The sequence below is a fragment of the Canis lupus genome, chromosome 8 (assembly GCF_011100685.1).
Source record: "Canis lupus familiaris isolate Mischka breed German Shepherd chromosome 8, alternate assembly UU_Cfam_GSD_1.0, whole genome shotgun sequence".
NCBI classification, from domain to species: domain Eukaryota; kingdom Metazoa; phylum Chordata; class Mammalia; order Carnivora; family Canidae; genus Canis; species Canis lupus.
The window spans coordinates 50,244,138-50,266,454 of NC_049229.1; the positions used below are offsets into that span (position 1 = coordinate 50,244,138).

The following is a 22,317-nucleotide window of genomic DNA, read 5'->3' on the forward strand; positions in this document are numbered from 1 at the left end:
TAAGCGGCGACTAGATAGGGCAGCTCTAGAAGTCGCCTCCACCTGTCGGTCCCTGTGCATGCACCTTAGAAGGACCGTCTCCTAATGAGGAGCCCTCCCTGCTCGGATGCAGGAGAGGTGATCCCGGCCCCTTTTCCTTGAGCTTCTGTACACGCGTGCTCGCTGTGACCCGTACCCACTTACAGCCCGCCAGCTCGCGCGGTCGCAGGGGGCAAAGCAAGCAAGCGTGCGTCCAACGACGCGGAGCCACCGACAGAAGCACCGACCGCGCCCCTGCCTCGTGCACCACCGTCTCCAGGTGGCTGGGAACGCCCGCCCGCCCAGCCCAGCCGCGCCGCCCACCGTCCCACGTGCCCGCCGGCAGGCCCGTCCGCACCGCCGGCCCGCGGGGGTCCCTGCGTACAGACCGGGAGCCACTCCCTCGGCCACCTCCGTCCGCTCGGGTCCGCTCCACGCCCGGCCCCCCGTGGCTCCTCCAAACCCCGCCTCGGAGCCGTGCCCGCCCGGCTCTGCGCTGGGGGAGGGGGCGGGGTGGGGAGGGGTCTCTAACCCTAACCCTGACCCTGACCCTAACCCTGTACAAAATGGCGGCGAACCCGCGGAACCAACCATAGAGACGCCCGCCTCCCGCGGAGAGAGTGTAGGCCTCTTAGGGACGCCCGCGCCTCCCTGAGAGGCGTCCCGCCTCGCCTTCCGGTGGGGGGCGGGGCCCTTCTAGGAGAACCGTCGGCGGTCTCCATGGTGCCGGGTCCTCCGAGCCGAGTCACGTGGCCGGAGAGCGCCGCCGCGGAGGCGGAGGGAGGAGAAATGGGCGGGAGGCGCGCGGGTGGGGGTGGGGGTGGGGAGTAGCTCGAGACCCGGCGCCGGCGGGGTTGTCATGGAGCCGCGGGGCCGGGCTCGCGCATGCGCCGCCTGACCCGCGGGGCCGGTCGTGGAGAGGCGACCTCGGCCCTAGGTGAGAGTGGGAGGGCTGGGCCCCGGGGTAGAGGGTCCGCGCCGGGAGCGTGGGCCAAGGCGCAGGAGTAGCGGAGAGGAGGGAAGCGGCGTGGGCAAAAGAGAGGGCCAGACTCTGGGGGGACGGAGGGCCGAAAGGTGGGAGCAGGGGGCGGTGCGTCTGTCCCCCTTTTAGTCGGTTGCGGTGGCTGCGAGGGGCGCGGCTGCGTGGGCGAGGAGGCGGCGGGGCCCGGGGGCCGAGCGTGCCGAGCGAGTGGGGTACGCGGCCGGGGCGGCGGGGCCCTGGGCTGGGTCTGCTGGGCGCGGGCGGCGGCGAGCCCGCAGGCCTCCAGGGGCTCCGAGCAGAGGCGCGGGGAACGGGCAGGTGAGCGGGCGCGGGGCTGGCAGCGCGGGGAGGGCCCCGCGCCTCCAGGGTGGGGGTGCACGTAGGGCCCCTTCCTCGGCCCGGGACGCAGGGGTGCTGCCTTTTGCAGAGACCTGCTGTCACCCACTTGGCTGGCTGTGTCTCCCGGGTGGCCAGCTTGCCAGGTATGGTGCCAGCGCGTGGGGAGGTGGGGGGAGAAGGTGCGCAGCGCCAAGTGAGGAGTTAGTGCTTAGTGGGGGGAGGTTCGGGTAGTTCTGAGCCGGGCTCAGGGCACAGGCCGCAGCCGGGCTCCCTGTTATTGCCCAAGCCCTGGCAGTGCACATTGCCTGGGCGTTTGCCCCGGGAGTCTGGTGGTATGCCAGTCACAGCACAGTCCTAGGGTCTGCCCAGTTCTGCCCTGCTGAGCTGGCAGGCTGGTGGATGCCTGGAGGGTGCTCCTACTGTCTGGCACAGATGCAGCGTGGGCTGGTGCGAACGGGGAGGTGGGCACTGTTACTGTGAACCCTTCTGGGAAGCTGGGGATTTGGAGAATTTCTCTGATCTTATCTCCTCTTTGAAAGAGGAGAATGGAGGGAGCCATATCTGGTCCTCCAAACAGGACATCGTGTGGAATCGGGGTTTGGGATCTTTGACATAAATTTGCAGCCAAGTTGGAGAATGGAAGTGGATGTGAAAGGGGAGGATGAATATTTGAGATTTAGGTTGGGGGACGGGGTCCTCCCTCTGTTAACACACACAGACATTTCCCCCGAGTGGTATCTCCCACATGGACACCAGGAGAAAATAACTTCAGGGAAAAGCCAGTAATGTATTTATAATTCTAGCTGGGATTACTCATGATTTTCTGGGTGGTAAGGTCTTAATTTTTATGGCCTTGTGCTTTTTTTGTAATTAAGCCTCTGCTTGGGCTTTCACCTCACACCTCTGTCCATGCACGCATGTTATCCACGTGATGCATTTTAAAGGGAACTTGAGCTCTTGGGAAAGTTGCCAAGTGTCTATAAAAGGAAAGATCTGAGAGCAGCATTTCAGATCCTTTCCTTGTAAACCTTGGGTCTCCCTTTTATCAGAAGCCTAAATCTCCATAAAGATTGTGGATTAGACAACCTTTAATTCAGTTGGTGGATTTACCCCTGAGGTTTCACCTTAGAATAAGGGGTAGATGAGATACCTGTTTCTCACAGGAGACCAGACCTGGAAGTTAGATCTTGAGGTGATCATGGTGTTTGGAAATGCAGTCTTGACCTTCAAGCTGTTCAGGTATTTCGGTGACAGCTAAGCTGCTCTGCTGTCAGCGAGACTCAGCAGGACAGAAGATTTGTTGGAATGTATTATTCTGTTGAGGACCTCACATATTAATTGTGCAGGGTTGAGGTTGCAAAGATGGAAAAAAAAAAAAAGAGAACTCTTGAGGTTGAGGAGACAAATAACTAGACCCTAATGTAAGGAGTGTAAAAATAGAAGATCCAAGTGCTATGGAGCACTTGTTAGAATTTTATGTTATACTTATTTATATAAACTTCTGTATTTATCGATTCACTTTTTTTTTTTTTTAAGATTTTATTTATTTATTCGTGAGAGACACAGGCAGAGGGAGAAGCAGGCTCCATGCAGGGAGCCCGACGTGGGACTCGATCCTGGGTCTCCAGGGTCAGGCCCTGGACCGAAGGTGGTGCTAAACCGCTGAGCCACCCAGGTCACCCTCAATTCACTTTCTATTATGAGTTTCATGTGTACTCTTCCCTCTGGGAACATTTTGGACAATGTGTTACGGTTGCATTTAGAAGAGGCCCCTTTAGGGTCGATTCTGACAGTCTAAGGGTACTTAAGCTGGAGTCCTTTCAATGGAAAGTCAGACATGTGAGGACCTCAGATGTTTGTAAAGCAGGGTGCGTTAGTGGTTTCCAGTCTGTGCCAGGAAGCAGGAGATGGCATGGTGGGTGAGAGCTCAGTAACCCATTCCCAACTGCTAGTCAGCTTATGAGCATCTAAGTTCAATGTAAAATAATATTGAAGAGGAAAAAAAATCTTAAGGTTTTCAGACTGCTGGTTGCACGGGCCTTGGATTTGAGAGCGGTGGTAGTAAGTTCCCCCGCTGCGTGCTTGTCTCATGTCATGGGCCTCACGTGGCGCTGTGCATGAGTGGATCTGTTGTTCACTGGCTCATTGACGTCCCCAATGCCACACCCAGGAAGGCAGTGCCTCTCCTCTCAGAGAGGACAGGTCAAGGTGGGATGATGTAGCCCTTCATTACCCATCCCATGGAAACCTTCCCAAGGCTTAAAAAGAACTCTACTTAGGACAGAGGCTTCCATGTTTTTAGTCACTTTCACATCCAAAGTAGTTTGCCTTTTTTTTTTTTTTTAAGATTTTATTTATTTGAGAGAGAGAGCGAGAGCGTGAGCAGATGGAGAGGAAGAAGCAGATTCCCTGCTGAGCAGGGAGCCCAACGTGGGACTCGATCCCAGGACCCCTGGATCATGACCTGAGCCAAAGGCAGATTTTTAAACGACTGAACCACCCAGCCTCCCCTGTGTGCTGTTCTAAAGTGGATTATGCATTCTTTATTTCCAGCTGCCACCAATTTTCTGGGGCTTAACATTTTTGCATCTGTTCTCCTTTTAACCTATTGGCCAATGTTTGTGTTTTGATTCCACAATTAGTATTGTCCTGCACATTCTCAATGAGCCAGAAAATTCCTACATATCTTCTGTAGTTCCGTTGACCACACTAACAGTAACAGTAACAGTAGCAAGACCTTTTTCGTTGTCTTTTCAAAAGGATTATAGACCAAACTGGGGTGCTTTATCGAAAATACCTGTAAAATAATTCATCTCTAGTAAGGTAATGTGGAACTCTGCCAAGTGCTCAATTAGTTGCAACTAACATGAGCTACCCTTCCTGATCAAAATCAACAGCAGGGTCAGACTTGAATAAGTCTCATTGCCCATCTACAAGCTACATCTCCTTCCATTTTGAAGAAGCTTCGGGTTTACTTTCCATGGTATTACTTCAGAAAAATGAAACTATGCACATTTGTTGGGTTCCATACAAAAGGATCCTGATTAAATTAGAGATGCAGTTCTACATTTCGGTCTACTTTTTTTTTTTTTTTTTTTTAAGATTTTATTTATTCACGAAAGACACAGAGAGAGGCACAGACACAGGCAGAGGGAGAAGTAGGCTCCCCGCGGGGAGCCCAGTACGGGACTCAATCCCAGGACCCAAGATCATGACCTGAGCCAAAGGCAGATGCTCAACCACTGGGCCTCCCAGGTCTACCTTTTCAACTGGATTATTCATGCTGTCAAACATCATAGCTACCCACTAGAGATATCACTTTTCTATTGTGCTATGCAAGATTGCACAGTGCCATTGTGTATCTTGTGCACATGGTACTTAACTTGTGACCTGTGTAAGAGTGGTTTGACTGACTGAAGCGGGGAAGCCAGTCCCCTTGAATAAGTTATGGTCCAAATAGTTTTTACTTGGAGTTGTGTTTTGTTTTTTTTTTAAGATTTTATTTATTTGACAGAGCGAACACACAAGCAGGAGAAGTAACAAGCAGAGGGAGAGGGAGAAGCAGGCTCCCCACTCAGCAGGGAGCCCGAGGTAGGGCTCAATCCGGGGACCCTGAGGTTGTGAACTGAGACGAAGGCAGATGCTTAACTGACTGAGCCACCCTGGTGCCCCTGGAGTTGTGTTTAAAATTCAGTCTCATTCAGATGAGTTCCCTTTAGGGACACCTGGGTGGTCCAGCAGTTGAGCGTTTGCCTTCGTCTCAGGGCGTGATCTCAGATCATGATTCCGGGGTCCTGGGATTGAGTCCCACATCAGGCTCCCTGCATGGAGCCTGCTTCTCCCTCTGCCTGTGTCTCTGCCTCTCTCTGTGTCTTTCATGAATAAATAAAATCTTAAAAAAAAAAAAAAAGAAAAGAAGATTTCCCTTTAGTCCACTTCTACTGTATGAAAAGTAGGAGCAAAATGATTGCTCGTAAACATCCTTGTCTTTAATTTTATCTTAAATTGCTCCTCTGCTTCTGGAGTAGTTGATGTTCTTCACTAGATCCTCTGCTAGGGAAATGTTCAGACGTGGCATTTCAGGGTATTCCAGATACAGTGCCCTTTGGCAGGGAGCTCGTGTTTCGCTCCACTCAGAAAGATGAATGGATGGAGCCGCAAGTGGACTGTGAATTAAAACATCACCAAGCATTGTTTATATCTAATATCTTTGTGCATTCATGGTGCTGTAACAAAACAGCACAGACTGCGTAGCTTATAAACAACAAAAATGTATTTCTCACAGTTCTGGAGGCTGGAAGTCCAAGATCAGGGGATGAGCACAGTCGTCTTCTGGGTCCCAGAATGTTCACAGTCCTGTGGTGGAAGAGGCAAGGGATCTCTCTGGAGTCTGGTTTATAGTGCACTAATCGAATTCACAAGGGCTCCACCATCATGATTCAAGCACCTCCCAAAGGCCCCACCTCCTAATGCCATCCTCTCTAGGGGTTAGGATTTCAACATATGAATTCTACCCAGTTTTCATTGCCCTTGCCATTTTTCCTGTCCTCTTTATCCCTGCAATGGCCTTTGTGGTCTTATGCCATCCTAACCACTGCCATTCCACAGGATTCAGATGTCCTTGTTAAAATATGTAGAATGTTCTCAGCCTCTGCCAGCCCTTTGAAGGGTTCATTTGTCTCATTCTTTTCACTGCTAGCCAAATTCTGGATCTGCTATGGACAAGGTGTGTCACTGGGGCAAGTCTAGGCTTCTTTAACTTCTCTGGGCTCCCCACTTGTACATGTGACAGTCTCCCTAGCGTCTCCACTCAGATGACCCACGGCCACTTCTCTCTACATGGCCAAGACTGGACCAGCCTAGCCACCCCACCCAGTCCCTCTGTGCAATTCTTGGGCTGCCTAGCTTAGGAAATGGTACCACCATCTACCTCCCAACATGCAATGACCAATTCCCATCAAGTCTTCTTTCTGAATAGATCTCCAGTCTGTTCGCTTCTCTCCATCTCCACTGCTACAACTTTAATTCACCCTGGCTACTGTGGTAGTATCTGAGTGATCTCAGTGCCTCTCTTACCTCCCTTCACTTTACTTTCAGTCCAGCATCCAAAATGCTTTTAAAATGCTGATCGAGGGCAACCCCGGTGGCTAAGAGGGTTAGTGCCGCCTTCGGCCCAGGGTGTGATCCTGGAGACCCAGGATCGAATCCCACATCGGGCTCTCTGCATGGAGCCTGCTTCTCCTTCTGCCTGTGTCTCTGCCCTTCTCTCTGTGTCTCTCATGAATAAATAAAATCTTTAAAAATAAAATAAAATGCTGACCGATCATGGGTTATGAGGCACTGCCTGTTTGGCCCCCATCAATCTCTCTAGGCACAAGTGCATGGCCTTCTACCCCCCTCCCCCCCTGCACTGTGCTCTGGACTCCCTGGTCTCCCAACTCTTTGAATGTTTCAAACTCTTGTTCCTTTAGGGCCTTTATGTGGCCACGTCCCACCCATCCCCCCCAGGCTAACTTCCGATCCAGCTACATGGCATTTCCTCAGGAAAGCCTTCCCTTGCTCAGCCCTCCCTCACCATCTCCGACTGTTAGCCCCTTCCCTTCATAGCTATTATCAAAAATAGTGATTAAGTAATTGTGTGATTACTGGATTAATGTCTTTCTGGTTCTCTAGATCAAAGCTCCAGCAAGGTAGTGACCATGTCTCTTCTGTGCATTTTGTATTGGCACAGCACAATAGCACAATGCCTGCTTCAGAGTGGGCAGTTGATAAATATTTCTCTTTTTTTTTTAAGAGTATTTATTTGAGAGAGGAGTAAGAGAGAGAGCACACATGAGTGGGGAAGGAGGAGAAGGGGCAGAGAGAGAGGGAGAAGCAAACTCCCTGCTGAGCAGGGAGCCTGATGGGAGGCTCAATGTAGGGCTTGATCCCGGGACTCCAGCCAGAATCATGACCTGAGCCGAGGACAGACGCTTAATTGACTGGGTCACCCAGGTGCCCCTTGATAAATATTTCTAAATGGCTGTCACTTATATGAGCCTCAACTTCCTCCTCTGTAAAATGGAATAGCAACCGAGGAGGACATTAACAGAGTAATATTGTGTGTGGACTTGTATAGAATCAAAGCACTATTATACACGATCTTATTTATGCAGGAAAGTTCTTTTTAAGCCAAAATGGAACATGCATATATGAGTTGTGTTTACTTTGTTCAGTACTTCATCTAAAGAAGTGAAAGGTTAATTTGAGCAACTATACTGTGGGAGTTGGCACTAAGTCCAGAGTCTGCCAGTGCATACTGGGAAGGCAAGCCTCGTCGGAGATGGGCATCACCACTCCTCCCTGCCTTGGGGCATGGGGTGAGTTACCCCTTCCAAAAAGCCTAATCAAGTGTGCCTTTGTTAGCACTTTACAAAGCTTCCACTGAGTGTGGTTTGTATGCCCTGAATTTGTAATGGAATTTGAGGGCAGGAGAGGACAGTGAACCTCCTTTTGGGTAGAAACCATTCTGCTGTGTAGCAAAGTGGAAGCTCATGTAAGCCGAGGCCTCTGAGAAAATACGAGGAAGTGGGCGAGGCCAGTGTTCTCTGCCCTCACCCTCTTCACCGCCTGGATCACCTGTGTCAGCTCTCCAGGCACTGTCTTCTTACGTAATTGTTGTTGTTCCCAGGGCAATCCAGAGGAAAGGAGGCCTGATGCATCCACTTCCAGCCCCGTAAAAGATGGAGAGGAAAAACCCATCCAGAGAGAGCCCCCGAAGACTCTCAGCCAAACTGGGCAAAGGCACAGAGATGAAGAAGGTGGCTCGTCAGCTCGGCATGGCAGCCGCCGAATCAGACAAGGACTCCGGATTTTCAGGTTAAAAACACCTTATTCCTTCCATGTTGCAATGAATGATTTGCCTGAAAAACGTCCTCCCTAAAATTCATTTGTGTGATAAACGTGGGAAGCTCTCATGTACAGGATAAATATCTGATCTCTTAAAATGGTAATTCTGGTGCCATATGGTGGGCTTCCCATCAGTCACCTGGGGTTGGTTCTGAAGGAATTGATCTGACATCTCTTTTCAACTCAGACTCTCTCAACTTTCAATCTTCTGTTTCCAACTGTTGCAAGTTGTTACTGGAAAAAAAATCTTTAAGTACTGGTAATCCTATTGTCTTAGCTCCTTTTTCATAGGAATAGCTACATGGCTGGAAAAAAAAGTACTACTGCATACTGTCACCCTGTAGCAAATGAAACAAAGTAGCATATGATTTAAGATAACTGTTTTTTGCTAAAAAAAAAAAAAAAAGTAATTTTAATGTTTAAAAACATTTCCCTCCACAACACATCCCTGCATATCTGTGCATTTTGTATTTGGACTGTGGGACCCCTAGTGCGGTTCCAAACTTGAAAATCTATTAGAGACAAGAAAGTAGAACAGTTTTCAGTTTCCCTTGCTAGTTTGTTTTAGACCTTATCTGAAAGGGCTAGCTGCCTACACAGTGAATCTTTCAATTTTCACTGTCCTGGGCACTTTTATTTCCAGGTTTGAGGGTAATGGCTTAGAGATGGCTCTAGTGTCAATGTCTTTGGCTGAGAGGATGCAGAGAGATGATGGCAGGGAATTCTGGCTGGGTCAGCATCCTGAGAGTGGAGCCCCCTCCTAGAGGAAGATTTATGTTATCCAGCTTCACAGAGACTAATCAATCCATCTTGTTGATTTATTAATTTATAGTGAGAAATGCAGCTGTTAGGAAAATTAGAGTTCTCTTATCCCTAGATTGGTGTGTGTTCTCCCTGTAGGCATCCTGCATGGGAAGCCAAATTATAAATAGATTGTTGCTCAGAGAGAAACAGAGCACCAGCAAATCGAAGGATTAGAATAAGGACAGTCCAGGGAAGGAGGGCCAATTTATTAGCCCTTTGGGTTTTTCTTCTCTCTCAGCATTGTTTCCCAAGCTTGACTCATCATAAGGCTCATCTGAGGTTCTTGTTAAAAATAACGATCACCACCACCCAGGTATGTACTGATTCCCCTGAGGTCATCAATTGCCAAAGGAATATCATCAGTGTTATCATTTAATTAGCAGAATGCCTTCGCAAACTCACAAGGGAGTTGGAGGACCCACTGAGTAATAATAATGATGTGGACATTTGTATAGAATTTACCATATAAATTCTGCATAACCAATGGCTGGCTGGGAAGCCAGCTCCTGGTAGATAATGTTTGCCAGTTTCCATGGTGCATATACTTTCACCAGGACCAATTAATTTCAGGCTACAATGTGACCAAATATGGGGATGGGAAGATTTGGGGAATTAGAAAAGATGTGTACACTATCAGTCCTTGTGAGCTGGTAAGAACCAACTGCAGCACTTCAAGCTACATAGTTCACATAAAATTAATCATAACAACTATCCTGTAAGAAAGTACTATTATGTTCCCCATTTTAGAGATGAGGAAATTGAGGCACAGAATGATTACATAATTTCTGGAGCGCCTGGGTGGCTCAGTTGGGTAAGCCTCCAGCTCTTGATTTCGGCTCAGGTCATGATCTCAGGGTCATGGGATGGAGCCTGGAGTCAAGCCCTGCCTCAGGGTCTGCTTGTCCCCCTTCCTCTGCTCTTTTCCCTCCTCACTCACACGCGCGAACACACACACACACTCTCTCTCTCTCTCTCTCTCTCATAAATAAATAAATAAATAAATAAATAAATAAATAAATAACTTTAAAAAATGTTTTTAAAAAAGAAAGATTAAATGATTTCCAAGTTCATGCAACTGGCCAATAGAGCTGGGATTTGAACCCAGGGATGTGTGATTCCAGAGGCCCCTACCTTTCTGGAACTGGTACACGATAACCCAGTTCTTAGTGGAAAGCTCTGATGAAATTGTTTAGGTTAATGTCAGCCAAATCCACCTCATTTATTCATTTATTCACTCAATAATTGATCGGAAGTACTCAATGATGGCGAATACACTTTGGCTGAGATGCTCACAGTTGCTGCACTGGAGTGAAAATATTCTGTGTGAGGACTAAAATAAACCTACATTTGGTATGACTATCACACCTTTTGGTGTTCTATAGGGCAACCACAAGATTCCCTTGCTTTGACATTCCGTATATACTGACCTTTGGCACAAACTCATCAGGGACTGGGCCAAGATTATGGCAGAAGTTTGGGTAGGCACATGGATACACATGTAGTTCCTGTTATCTGAGTGGTAAGAATATTGCCATGGTTATTCTAGCCAGACTTTTATTGGTTAGGGTGGTGTATGAGTTTGTTAGGACTGCCATAGCAGTATCACAAACTGGGTGGCTCAAACAGCAAATTTATCATCTCACAGTTCTGGAGGCTATAAGTCTGAGATCAAGGTGTGGGCAGGGTTCATTCTCTGAGGGAGAATGAAAAAAAAAAATAGTGATCACCAGACTCCTCTCTGAGAGGTTGTGATGGCAAAGGTCTGGGGGAGGGCTTGAAAGGCAGGTTTCGCTTTTTACAAGTGTCTCTGGAGATTTCTGTGATCAGACTAGTTTGGGAACCATTGTAGGCCTAATGTCTCTCCTTTTTTCTCTTATTATCATGTTTTTCATGTTTTTCATATCATGAAGGTAATTGTATGCTCATTGTAGAAGCTTAGGAATTTAGGAACATGCAAAGAAGAAACTAAACATTATCTGTAACCGATTATTTCCAGTCTGTCGACATTTCGGTATTCCTTCCAACAACCTCAGCCTTGCCAGGCCACTTGTTTTGTAGTATGTCCCAAAGTCTGGATAGTTTTTCTGATAGTTGCCTTATTCTCTATGTAGAAGTTCTTTAAGAAGCATTGTGTTGTTCAAACATAAAGTGGGATTAAAAATAATCATTATGCCCCAGAAAGTGGCCCCAGTGAATGCCTCTGGCCACTCCTGGGCCAGGTGCCAGCGAGTGAGTTCATCAGTGCCTGTTACCTTGGAGTGTGATGGGATTTGTAAAACCAAGGTGGTTTTTCTCATTTGAATTATTTTCCCAACTTTATATTTTGAAAAATTTCAAATCTATACAAAAGGGAATGAATATCATGGGTGTCTTTCAGATTCACTGAGTGATACCATTTTGCCATATTGCTTTCTCTCTCAATACACATACACACCTGTTTCTGAGGTTTCTATTTCTTTTTTCTCTCTTTTTTTTTTTTTTTTTTTAATGATAGTCACAGAGAGAGAGAGAGAGAGAGAGGCAGAGACACAGGCAGAGGGAGAAGCAGGCTCCATGCACCAGGAGCCCGATGTGGGATTTGATCCCGGGTCTCCAGGATCGCGCCCTGGGCCAAAGGCAGGCGCCAAACCGCTGCGCCACCCAGGGATCCCTGAGGTTTCTATTTCTATTTCACCTGTTTCTATTTCTTATATATATATAAACATATATACGTCAGTACGAATCTCCTAAAAGAATGATGTTTTCTGTATGATTACATCAGTGTCACCAAGAATTTTCACATCAATATAGTTATTAATTAGCCACAGTCCGTATTCAGATTTTCCCCACTGTCTCAGTAATGTCTTTTATTAGCTGTTTGTTTTTTTGTCAGTTTGTTTGGATCCAGGATCCAGCTGAGGATTGTGTGTTTCATTCAGTTGTCTTTTTCAGTCTGATTTGGTCTAGAACAATGCCCTCATCTTTCCTTGCCTTTTCTTCCTTCCCTTCTTCCTTCTGTTTTCTGTTTTAATGACAGTGACATTTTTGAATGAATTAGGCATGTTGTTTTGTAGAATGTCTCACTCTTTGAATTTTTCTGGTAGTTTCCCCATTATTAGATCAGGATAAGCATTTTCGTTTTGCCAGAATACTACACTCTTGATGTTACATCTTTCTCCTTTTTCCTTCTCCTTTATTGAGTACCACTATGGAATTGTGGAATTCTTTTGTAATTCACTTTGTCAGTGCTATATCATTAATTCTTTTGATAGTCAGACTGTCCCAAACTTGGCCAGTGGGAGCTCCTTCTAGATAGTTCCTGTGACTTTTCTACTTGACCCCATTTGTGTTTGAGCACTTCCTTGCTTTCTGGGGCAATAAGAGTTCAGGCTCATCATGTACTTTTCACTGGCAAAGACTTGCATTGGACTAGCTGTTTCTCCAAGGATCCCTGTTTTTCTTTTTGGGCAGAATGGCATTTAGAAATCAAGATCCATGCACTAGGTATGCATTTTGCTTCTGAGGTCCTTTGTTTCTAGCTCTGTTCACCAGAGGTGCACATTTGGAATACTTGTGCTTTGTGAAAATCCACCTGCCTGGGCACCAGACAATCGGTTCAGTAGACTGAAGGGAGGACCCCCAACATCTATAAATTCTGAAAAGCATCACCAGAGATTCTGATTAAATGCAAGTATTGACAGACTCATTTAAATTATGGTCACATTTCTATCCTGCCTAAGCCAAATTACTCTGAGCTTCTTGATGAGTATTTAGTGTATTCCCAGACTCCTCTCTAGCAGGGTTAGAGCAGTCTCTTGGTTTACTCTGGCAGGTAGCTAATTAAGTCCTTTTTGTATGGATTTCACATCGGGAAATCTCATTTTCTTCACCTCAGAGATTATCTTTCTATCTCTCATGGGGCAGGATCCCCAGGAGGCATGCTCAGCATGCATTTAGGATATCAGCACCTCCTTTGTTGGAGGTATTGGGTGGAGGTGGGGGTAATAGAGACACATTTTATTTTATTTTATTTTTATTTTTTATTTTTTAAAATTTTTATTTATTTATGATAGTCACAGAGAGAGAGAGAGAGAGAGAGAGAGGCAGAGACATAGGCAGAGGGAGAAGCAGGCTCCATGTACCGGGAGCCCGACGTGGGACTCGATCCCGGGTCTCCAGGATCGCGCCCTGGGCCAAAGGCAGGCGCTAAACCGCTGCGCCACCCAGGGTTCCCTACATTTTAAATTTCAGCTTTGATGATCTTACCCAGAATTGTACAATTAACAAATTTAGGATGGAGCTCTTTAAATTTCATCATGGATGCATGTTTTGAGGTTTACAGGTTGGTTTTGTTTTGTTTTTATTATGCTATCTTGTGGTGCCCAGCCCTTCTACAGGTCTTCATCCTGCCCCACGGCACACACACAGTCCCCTCCCCTTTCAGCGACAGATTCTTGAAAGTAATGATGTAACTTTGAAGCCTTCAATCTGTTTCTTCTGTAGACTGGTGATGATGACTTTTACAAAAACCTAACTGATGCAAGTTTTTGTCTGTAATAGAGATAGAAAGGAAGTCTGCTGTCCTAGGGCAGTGCTTCATAATTTTTTGGGGTAGGAGGGGTTATTGTGTATTTGGTTGAGAATACAATGAAAGCTAAAGACCCATTCAGAAAAATTCACAAAAACCACCTATCACAAATGTTCCATTCCATTCCATCCCGAGAAGTCTGTTAACTCCTTAGAAGATCTGCTTAGGAGCCCCTAGCCTAGATCCTATGCGAACTGACCATTCTTCTGCCCACCAGATGGGAGCTCAGAGTGTCTGAGCTCAGCAGAGCAGATGGAATCCGAGGACATGCTGAGCGCCTTAGGCTGGAGCCGAGAAGACAGGCCAAGGCAAAACTCCAAGACTGCAGGCACGGCCTTCCCGGCACTGTCCCCGATGGTTGTAATGAAGAATGTGCTGGTCAAACAGGTGAGGAGGGCTACTGTCTCCTAATGTGTCTGCACATTAAAGTGTCTGAGCTTCCTGTACAGTGCCTCTCCCTCTCCGTCAAGGAGAGATTTTAGAAGCAGACCACTGGAACCACACTGATGCCTCCTTCTGTCCGGGGGAGATGATGTTTCCTTTCAGCTACTGACAGTGTTTTCAAAAGGACTACAATAATCATGACCCATGTTCCCATTTTCCAGACAGTAGGACTCCTCTATTTCTGTGTTCCTGGTTCATCCAAAGGGACCTCAGAATTCTCTAGTCAGGAGCAGGAATGTCGTAACTTTTAATGTTGCATTCCAACATATGGCAGAACTGAGGATAGAAATAAAAGAATCTCTTTTTAACTTGAGTTGCCCTTGAATTGAGAAATGCAGGATGTATTAATTTGAGAAGTAGAGACAACTTCCATGTTCTCTCAAAGCCATGTCATTAGTGAGAAAGCAGCTCTTTGGTTTAGGTACAGTTATCCCAGTAGAGTCCATATGACATTGTTTTGGAATTGAAAAGTACCCTGTTTCAGGCTTTATTACACAACTATGCATATTACATGATTATTGTCTGGATATGAAAGAAAAGAAGACATAGAAATGAAAATGTAAGCTCAGCCCATTGTGTGGAAGTAGAGAATTCAATCATGTGAACTTGCCTAAAGAACATGTAACCTCACCCTTCTTTGCTCTAAAGCCTATCAGTTCTCGCATGGGTCCACTGATGAGGCTGCTTGCAGCTAGTGAAGCTGGAAAATGTGGCTTTGTGTTGTTGACCTTCCCACCTTAGGTAGAAGAAGAACATGGCGAGAGCCTAACAAGAAACCCTAAGGTCTGAACTGTTTACCTTGTTATTATAGAGGAACACAAACTGATTTTCAACAAGGCAACCTAGTGACTTTGGGGAAAGAACTTGAAGATTTTTACTTGGCAGATCACATTTCAGCTGGAAGCATAGTTGTCCTTATTGAAACAAAGAGAGGAGATAAAGACATGAGATGGAGCCCGTAGTAGATCGTCCAGGTCCCCCCTCCCCCCGCCCATGTTTGCTCCTTGCTTCTGGGGTTTCTTTTTCTCCCCGCCTTCCTCTCCTTCTCTCTTCTTGCTCTCTTCTGTTGTCTGTTTATGTGCCTTCTTTGTTGTAGGCGAGGCTGGCAGCTCCTGAGGGCTGAGGGTTGAGCAGTGAGGAGGCTTTTCCAGCAAAGCAGCATTCCTTAGGATCCTTTGGGAGGGCTGCCGGGCTCCAGGCTCTGTTGGGAGCTGGGGGGCGGGGGGGGGGGGGGAGGAGGCTGACCTAGCTGAGCAGTCTAGGAGTTTTGTGTTTTCAGACATGTTAGAATCCAGCACGTTCCAAAATGAAAATAATTGTATGCTTTAAAAAAAAAAAATCCCTGCCTATTGTGTAATGTCTTGATTATTGCTGCTTGCTTTTAGGTGTTTTTCTTTGGAGGGTCTGATTCCCTCTGCTGCTGGACTATGTGATCTTGCACATAATTACCCGACTATGAACTTCAGTTTGCTCATCTTTAATGTGGAGGCTTTATGTGAAATGATTCTGAGATCCTATCTAAGCCGAAATTCTTGACCTGTGTTCTCTCAGATATAATATGTTGTCGAACCTAATAATCAGAACAAATAAGCTAAGTATCAATGAGGGCAGTGGGCACACAGCTGCATTGGGAAGAACGGTGCACTGAAATCATCTTGGGAGCTCAGTGAGTGAGTTTTTGGATCTGTTTGCCTTGTCAGTCTTGTCACTTATGGCATAAGTGACTAACGGGATAGTTTTGCTGAAAACTGAAGTTTTACTCCTGACAGAGTAGGCTAGGCTGATCTCTGCTTCAAAAGACCCTTAATTTTGGATCTCTGACAAGGAAGTGTGGTTGCTGGGCCTGGCACTGCTTGCTTATGCATATGCCCGGGTGTGTTTGAACACCATCTGGGCTCCAGAATGAGCTCTCTGGGTCATCCTAGCCTTTGTACAGATAAACTGTAGTTGAATTTGGGCTAAAGTTCCTAGCCAGGCGTCCAAGAAGCTGAAGTGTATGCAGCATGGTGTGCAGATGTGGGAAGCAAGTCCATAGCTTTCTTAAATGACCCCACTGGAGATTAGAACCTCTGTTGGATTCTCCCTTCCTAGCGTCATCTACATGCATATTTTTGGGTCTAGGTTTTAACTGGACTGGCTTTTAAATATTAGGGATAAGTAACTATGCCCTTCTTTGTTAGATTTCCATCTGAATCAATACTTTTAGAAAAAAGTGTATATTTGAGGGGTAACATAATGAAAGCAGTGTAGCGAGTGGTTGGGATGGTTTTAGGCTCAGACCAAGGGTCGAATCCTAGCTTCACCACTTAGTAGCTTGGAGACTTAATGCAAGTTATTTCCACTTTCTGAACCTCAATATCTTTATTTATGAAAGGAAATGGTATAATTCCACATGGGTGTTAGGGAGATGAAATGAGAGTGCCCACATAAACTATCTCACACACAGTGCCCGCCCGCAGTAAGCACCATGTAAGCACTGTCAGCTTGAATGGCTTTCTGGTTACTGGGCGTCACTGACCCCAAAAACAGGGGCCCCAGCAATATGTAACTCTCTAACCAAAAGTCCTTTCAGGAACACTTGGGCGGCTCAGTCAGTTAAGCATCTGCCTTCAGCTCAGGTCATGATCTCAGGGTCTTAGGATCAAACCCCGCATTGGGCTTCCTGCTCACCAGGAGTCTGCTTCTCCCTCTCCCTCTGCCTGCTGCTCCCTCTGCTTGTGCATTCTCTCTCTGTCAAATAAATAAATAAATACATCTTAAAAAAAAAATCCAAAGAGGTCACAGATATAACTAAATAAAGACAGACTTTGTTGTAAAGACACATTTATAGTCTTGAGATGAGCACATTTTAACAGGTCAGGACATCGTAACTGTCCATATTTCATTGACTCAGTTGTGTCATTACTTCACCTATCTACAATTTCTTTTCCTGAGAAAGGTTTAAAAAAAAAAAAAAAAAAAAAACCCAAACTGCTGATACCGGACTCTGTCAGATTTTCAAGCCACTTCTGCAGTCATGTTCTTGAGAAGGGCTACCCCATATGTGAGGGATGGGCACCTGACAGAGGCTTCAAGTGCCTCTCCCCTTGGCAGGTAATGGCAGTGTGCTGCTCTTCTTTATTTGCAGGGCAGCAGCTCATCCCAGCTCCAGTCGTGGACTGTCCAGCCCTCCTTCGAAGTGATCTCAGCACAGCCACAGCTCCTGTTCCTTCATCCACCCGTGCCGTCTCCTGTCAGCCCGTGTCACACTGGCGAGAAGAAATCAGACTCCAGGAACTACTTGCCCATTCTAAATTCTTATACGAAAATAGCCCCCCATCCAGGCAAAAGGGGCCTTTCCCTCAGCCCAGAAGAAAGAGGAGAAAGTGGGATGCAGAAGAAAGTCTGTACTGAGAGACTTGGGCCGAGCCTGTCTTCCAGTGAGCCAACCAAGCCTGGTGCCGTGTCCCCCAGCCCCCCAGCGCCGGCACCACCCGGCGCCAAGCTTGCCGAGGACTCCGCTCTGCAAGGTGTGCCCTCACTGGTGGCAGGTGGAAGTCCACAGACTCTTCAGCCGGTGTCCAGCAGCCACGTGGCTAAAGCCCCCAGCCTGACCTTTGCATCCCCCGCTAGCCCTGTCTGTGCATCAGACAGCACTCTGCACGGCTTAGAGAGCAGCTCCCCACTCTCTCCACTGGCAGCCAACTACAGCTCACCCCTGTGGGCTGCTGAGCACCTCTGCCGCAGCCCCGACCTTTTCGCCGAGCAGCGGCAGAGCAAGCATAGGCGCTTTCAGAATACCCTGGTGGTCCTGCACAAATCTGGTCTGCTGGAGATCACTCTGAAAACCAAGGAGTTGATTCGTCAGAACCAGGCAACTCAGGTGGAGCTAGACCAGCTAAAGGAGCAGACCCAGCTGTTTATAGAGGCCACCAAGAGCAGGGCTCCTCAGGCGTGGGCCAAGCTACAGGCATCCTTAACATCAGGGTCTGGTCATACCGGCGGTGACCTAGAAGCGTTCTCTGACCACCCAGACATGTAACCCAGAAGGCATAGTTTCCTGTTACTTGAGTGGTTCTTTTTAACTCTTTGGCTGTTTTTACTCCTGTTTCCCAAAGCTTTTCCTTCTACACTTAAAGTGTTGGGCAGTTCACTTAGGAAGCCACAAGCCAGTACCTGGCTGCAATCTTAACCATGTGGTCTGTGCACAGTTTACATATGTCTCCATTCCTCTGAGGACCTCAGATTCGGAGCACTCTCAAGTCCCCTTTCCTTAGCCTGCAGGCACTTTGATGGGTCACAGGGCAAAGCAGGAGAGATGGTTGTGTGGGGCTCTTTTGGCTGTCGCCTCCCACCATCCCACTCACTCACTGTGAGCAAGGGTACAGTGACAGGGAGGAGCACACGGAGTGATACCTGTCAAGCCAGGGAGTAGGTGACATAGTGACATAAGCATCCCTTTGTAGATCTTCCCTTGAACGTCTTAGTCACAGAGGAAAATACGAGGTGTGCTTGCATCCCACAAGGCATCGTGCCACCTGGGCAAAACCCAAAATGCCTCAGGCACAGGTTGGGCCAAGGGTACAAGCGCTTAATCATGTGATGCTTTGTCTTCCTAAACTGGAAAGTCGAGAGGAGAGTAGCACCATTGAACTCTTAACACTTAAATCACAAGCCAGATTTCACTTAAACTGGTAGTCAAAATACTTCAGATTTTTAAAGTATGGAATGGATTCAGTACCATCTGGAATTACAATTGCTGAATTGCTTTTTTGACTTAGAAGAAAGTAGACATGGCCAGCATCTCTTGGTTGGGAGCTGGAGGATTCTGGAAATTTATGCTTCCTGTTGTCGTTCCCCCCCCCCCCCCCCCACCTTTTTGAAACAATGCAACCTGTTTTATGTGTGAAAATCTCAAAAGATAGCTTCATGGTTTCTGAGAATGTAAATTAACTCTCTGCTGCCACCTTTTTTCCCCCTTTTGTTTTTGTAAAAGAGGAAAGAAGCGATTACTGAGTTTGATAAATTTTGAATTAAAACCATCCTGAGGTTATGAAGTCCCCAGAATATTGGAAACCATTCTTCATACTGATTTTCTTTTCCTATCCAAAATTTTTGTTTGTCACATGTCATAGTGACGCAGAGCACTTGTGGAGCAGAGTCTTCGTGTTTCCTTCATGCGTTGGATGTCGGCAGCAAAGCCAGAGGTGTAGTGTTGGTTCTCTGAAGTTCATCTAGAAATGGAGAGTGTGATGGAATTCCCAGATGATTCCCATTCTTTCAGCTTCATGGTAAAGGTAAATGGGATTTCTGAGTAGTACCATATCAGATTTTTTTAATCTCATTTAAACATTTCATCCTCTTGAAAATCTCCATACAAATTACCTTAATAAGAAATTCTATATGACCAGCTTCATCTTTTCTGCAAAGAAAAATGTCCTTGAAATTTTACCAAGGCCAGAAGCTAATGCTCACCTTCACCTGGTAGTTAGAACTATAACATAGTTTTTAAATTTCAAGGCTTCAGATGGCCTAGAGTTTGTTATTAGACATGTATGATTTAGATATGACCAATTTAGAAATAGCTTGGTAAAATCTCTGCCGTGTCCTGATCAGTGCAGAATTATTACCTGCCATTTGCTTTCTGAAAGAGTTTCAAAATCCCAGCAAATGTGTCTTTAAACAGACTCTCAGCTCCTTTGAATATTCTCTTGGCCCACTCCCTGTGCCTCCCCTGAATCTGTGTGGTACTACGACAGCTCCGCTCTGTGCACCATGCTAGGAAGCTTCCTTTTTGGCAGAAAGTATTTGGCAGCAAAGCTGCAGAGACAGGTGCATTCAGAACAGCCTGGGCGCCAGTCATGAGTCTTACTGAGTGTCAAAAATCTGAACATACTTGCTGAGAACCAAATTTATTCTATCGGAAAAACCCTCTGTGGAGCTATAAGCCTCTTGGACTCTTCTTCCTAGACTAAGGTTTGCATTTCCCTTCCTGTTATGGTAAAAGATGATGAAAGCCACCATTGATCCTCACTGCTGAGTGGCAGGGAGAAGCAGCACCTCCCCGGCTCTTCTCTGATCGTGTGACTTAGTGCTGGAAGTCTCTCTAGGCTGTTAGCATGGGTGTTCTTTCCCTAGTGGAGCTGTAAGCAGATGAAGCCAAAAAGGGAAGCTAGTTCTTGGAAGAAGAGGTCCACTGAAGCTCCCAGACATTTGGGGCCAGACGCCAGATCAGCAAATGGAGGAACCTCGGAGTAGACCAGAAGGATCTCCATTGGTTGCACAAGGCTGTAAGTAGTGATGGTCTTAGCGAGCATGATTTGATCTGATATGAAATACTGTGGCAGAGCTACTGTTTTCTGAAAGTGAGAAGCAATTCTTAGTTTAGACCAACCCTTAAAGAGAACTTTTGGCAGATCTGGTTGGCAGTGGTGAGACACATCTAGAAAAAGCTGCTCATGGAACTAGTTATGGGAATGGAGTTTAATAACATTTGTAATTTATTACACTCATGGCTTTTTATTGATTATAGTATTGTCTGACTTTACTATGATTCCTTCAACAGAAAAGTTAACTCTTGTGCATATATTGAAGTGTTTTTCCTGCTATGAATTCTTTAGGATAGAGATTTATTTACCAAATGTGAATTCTTTTGAGGAAGTATGAAGTTTTGTAGAAATTGACTGTGAAATGTCAGAGAAAAATAAAAGTCACTTACATGAAAACTATTTGGCCTTTTTGCTTTGTAACTGCTAAAAATACTAAGTGAAATCTAGAGTAAGGGGGCATCTGGGTGGCTCACTGGTTGAGCGTCTGCCGTCCGGGGCTGATCCTCAGGTCCTGGGATCGAGTTCTGAATTGGGTTCCCCACCAGGAGTCTGCTTCTCCCTCTGCCTGTTTCTCTGCCTCTATCTCTCATTAGTAAATAAATAAAATCTTTTAAAGTTAAAAAAAAAATCTAAGTACAATCGACCCTTGAATAGCATGGGTTTGAATGGATCCACTTATCCATGGAAGTCTTTTGATAAGGACAGTATAGTGCCGCACATGTCACTTCCTCATGGTTTTCATAATTTTTCCTTTCGTCCCGCTTACATAATTGTAAGGATACAGTCTATCATACATAGAACATATAGGTGTTCATTGACTGTTTATGTTACTGGTGAGGCTTCCAGTCGACAGTAGGCTTTTAGAATTAAGGTTTTGGGGAGTCCAAACCTATACATGGATTGTCAACTGTGTGGGGTGTTGGCACCCCAACATCCATGTTCAAGACTCAAGTGTGTTTAAGTTTCAAACAGATGTACTCAGGTCACTTGAGAATGTGGGGATTAGATACTGAACTGGTGTGAACTTGAAGTGCAGGCAATCTTAAGGCAAACGAAGAGTCCAGTGTTCCCCAGCATCTTGGAAGTTTATTATTGGGTAGGTTGAGAGGGGTGAGAGGTGGATACAATCCAACGATTTCTTCTGACCTGACACTTTCACAGTTGTCTGGGAATAACAGTTGTCTGCTGAGATAAATTCATGCAACATTAAATGAAGTTCTATCATGGAGGCCGTTAGCAAGTACAGCTCTAGGCTTCCCCCCCACCCCATGCTTTTTTTTTTTTTCTTTTTTTTAAGATTTTATTCATGAGAGACACAGAGGCAAAGACATAGGCAGAGGGAGAAGCAGGCTCCCTGCGGGGAGCCAGATGGGGGACTCAATCCCAGGGCCCTGGGATCACGACCTGAACCAAAGACAGACGCTCAACCACTGAGCTACCCAGGTGCTCTACTCTGCTTCTTAGAGTTGATTCCTAATGCTCTGCTCTTCCCTGCTCCCCAAGGCCAGTCAAGCCACTTCCTCCCCAGATTTTTAAGATGCTGGAAAAATAAAAGCTTATCCTCACTTAAAGGCCTAGAGGGTTGCCAGAGTCTGATTTTTAACAGCATTGTTTCTGTCCTACACAATTTTATAAGTGACTTTAAAATGTATGGCTGTACAACCACTTAGATGAAATGTCAAGATGGCTAGAGAAGGCCCCTTCTGAAATTGAGAACCATCTTCCCATAAGAAGTGGCATACATAGAGGCAGACCACAAAAAGTGGACCTTGAGAGACTAAGGTGAGCGAGGTTATTTGAGCTCGTGGCCCCAGCCCCTTGGACTGATTCCTGTCCAGGGGAAATACTTGTCTGCCTAGGACGCCTATTTGATCCACCTCGTGGATGGCATCCCAGCAGGTTGTAGCCTGGTGCGACAGGGTCTAAAGACCCGTGTCCCCTCTGTTAACTCACAAACAGGGTGGCTT

General features: G+C 46.4%; 1 protein-coding gene across 5 annotated transcripts; it reads left to right on the forward strand.

Moving 5' to 3' along the window:
- The first annotated feature begins 419 nt into the window (after window positions 1-419).
- On the forward strand, window positions 420-20,749 carry CIPC (CLOCK interacting pacemaker). 5 transcript variants are annotated; one of them, XM_038545385.1, is made up of 4 exons: window positions 420-443; window positions 8,010-8,197; window positions 13,816-13,985; window positions 17,170-20,749. In XM_038545385.1, the coding sequence occupies exons 2-4, from the start codon at window positions 8,062-8,064 to the stop codon at window positions 18,061-18,063; spliced, it is 1,200 nt and encodes a 399-aa protein (XP_038401313.1). In that variant the 5' UTR covers window positions 420-443; window positions 8,010-8,061; the 3' UTR covers window positions 18,064-20,749. The 5 variants fall into 5 exon arrangements, with proteins under 5 accessions (XP_038401313.1, XP_038401310.1, XP_038401311.1 ...); XM_038545382.1 differs by lacking the exon at window positions 420-443 and adding an exon at window positions 826-955; XM_038545383.1 differs by lacking the exon at window positions 420-443 and adding an exon at window positions 960-1,092.
- Window positions 20,750-22,317: the final 1,568 nt, after the last annotated feature.

Excerpts from the sequence above, each read along its gene's own strand:
- CIPC (XM_038545385.1), top strand. The coding sequence starts at position 8,062 with ATGGAGAGGAAAAACCCATCCAGAGAGAGCCCCCGAAGACTCTCAGCC. Across the intron at positions 8,198-13,815 it reads CAAGGACTCCGGATTTTCAG|ATGGGAGCTCAGAGTGTCTG; the intron begins GTTAAAAACACC and ends TCTGCCCACCAG. Across the intron at positions 13,986-17,169 it reads AGAATGTGCTGGTCAAACAG|GGCAGCAGCTCATCCCAGCT; the intron begins GTGAGGAGGGCT and ends CTTTATTTGCAG.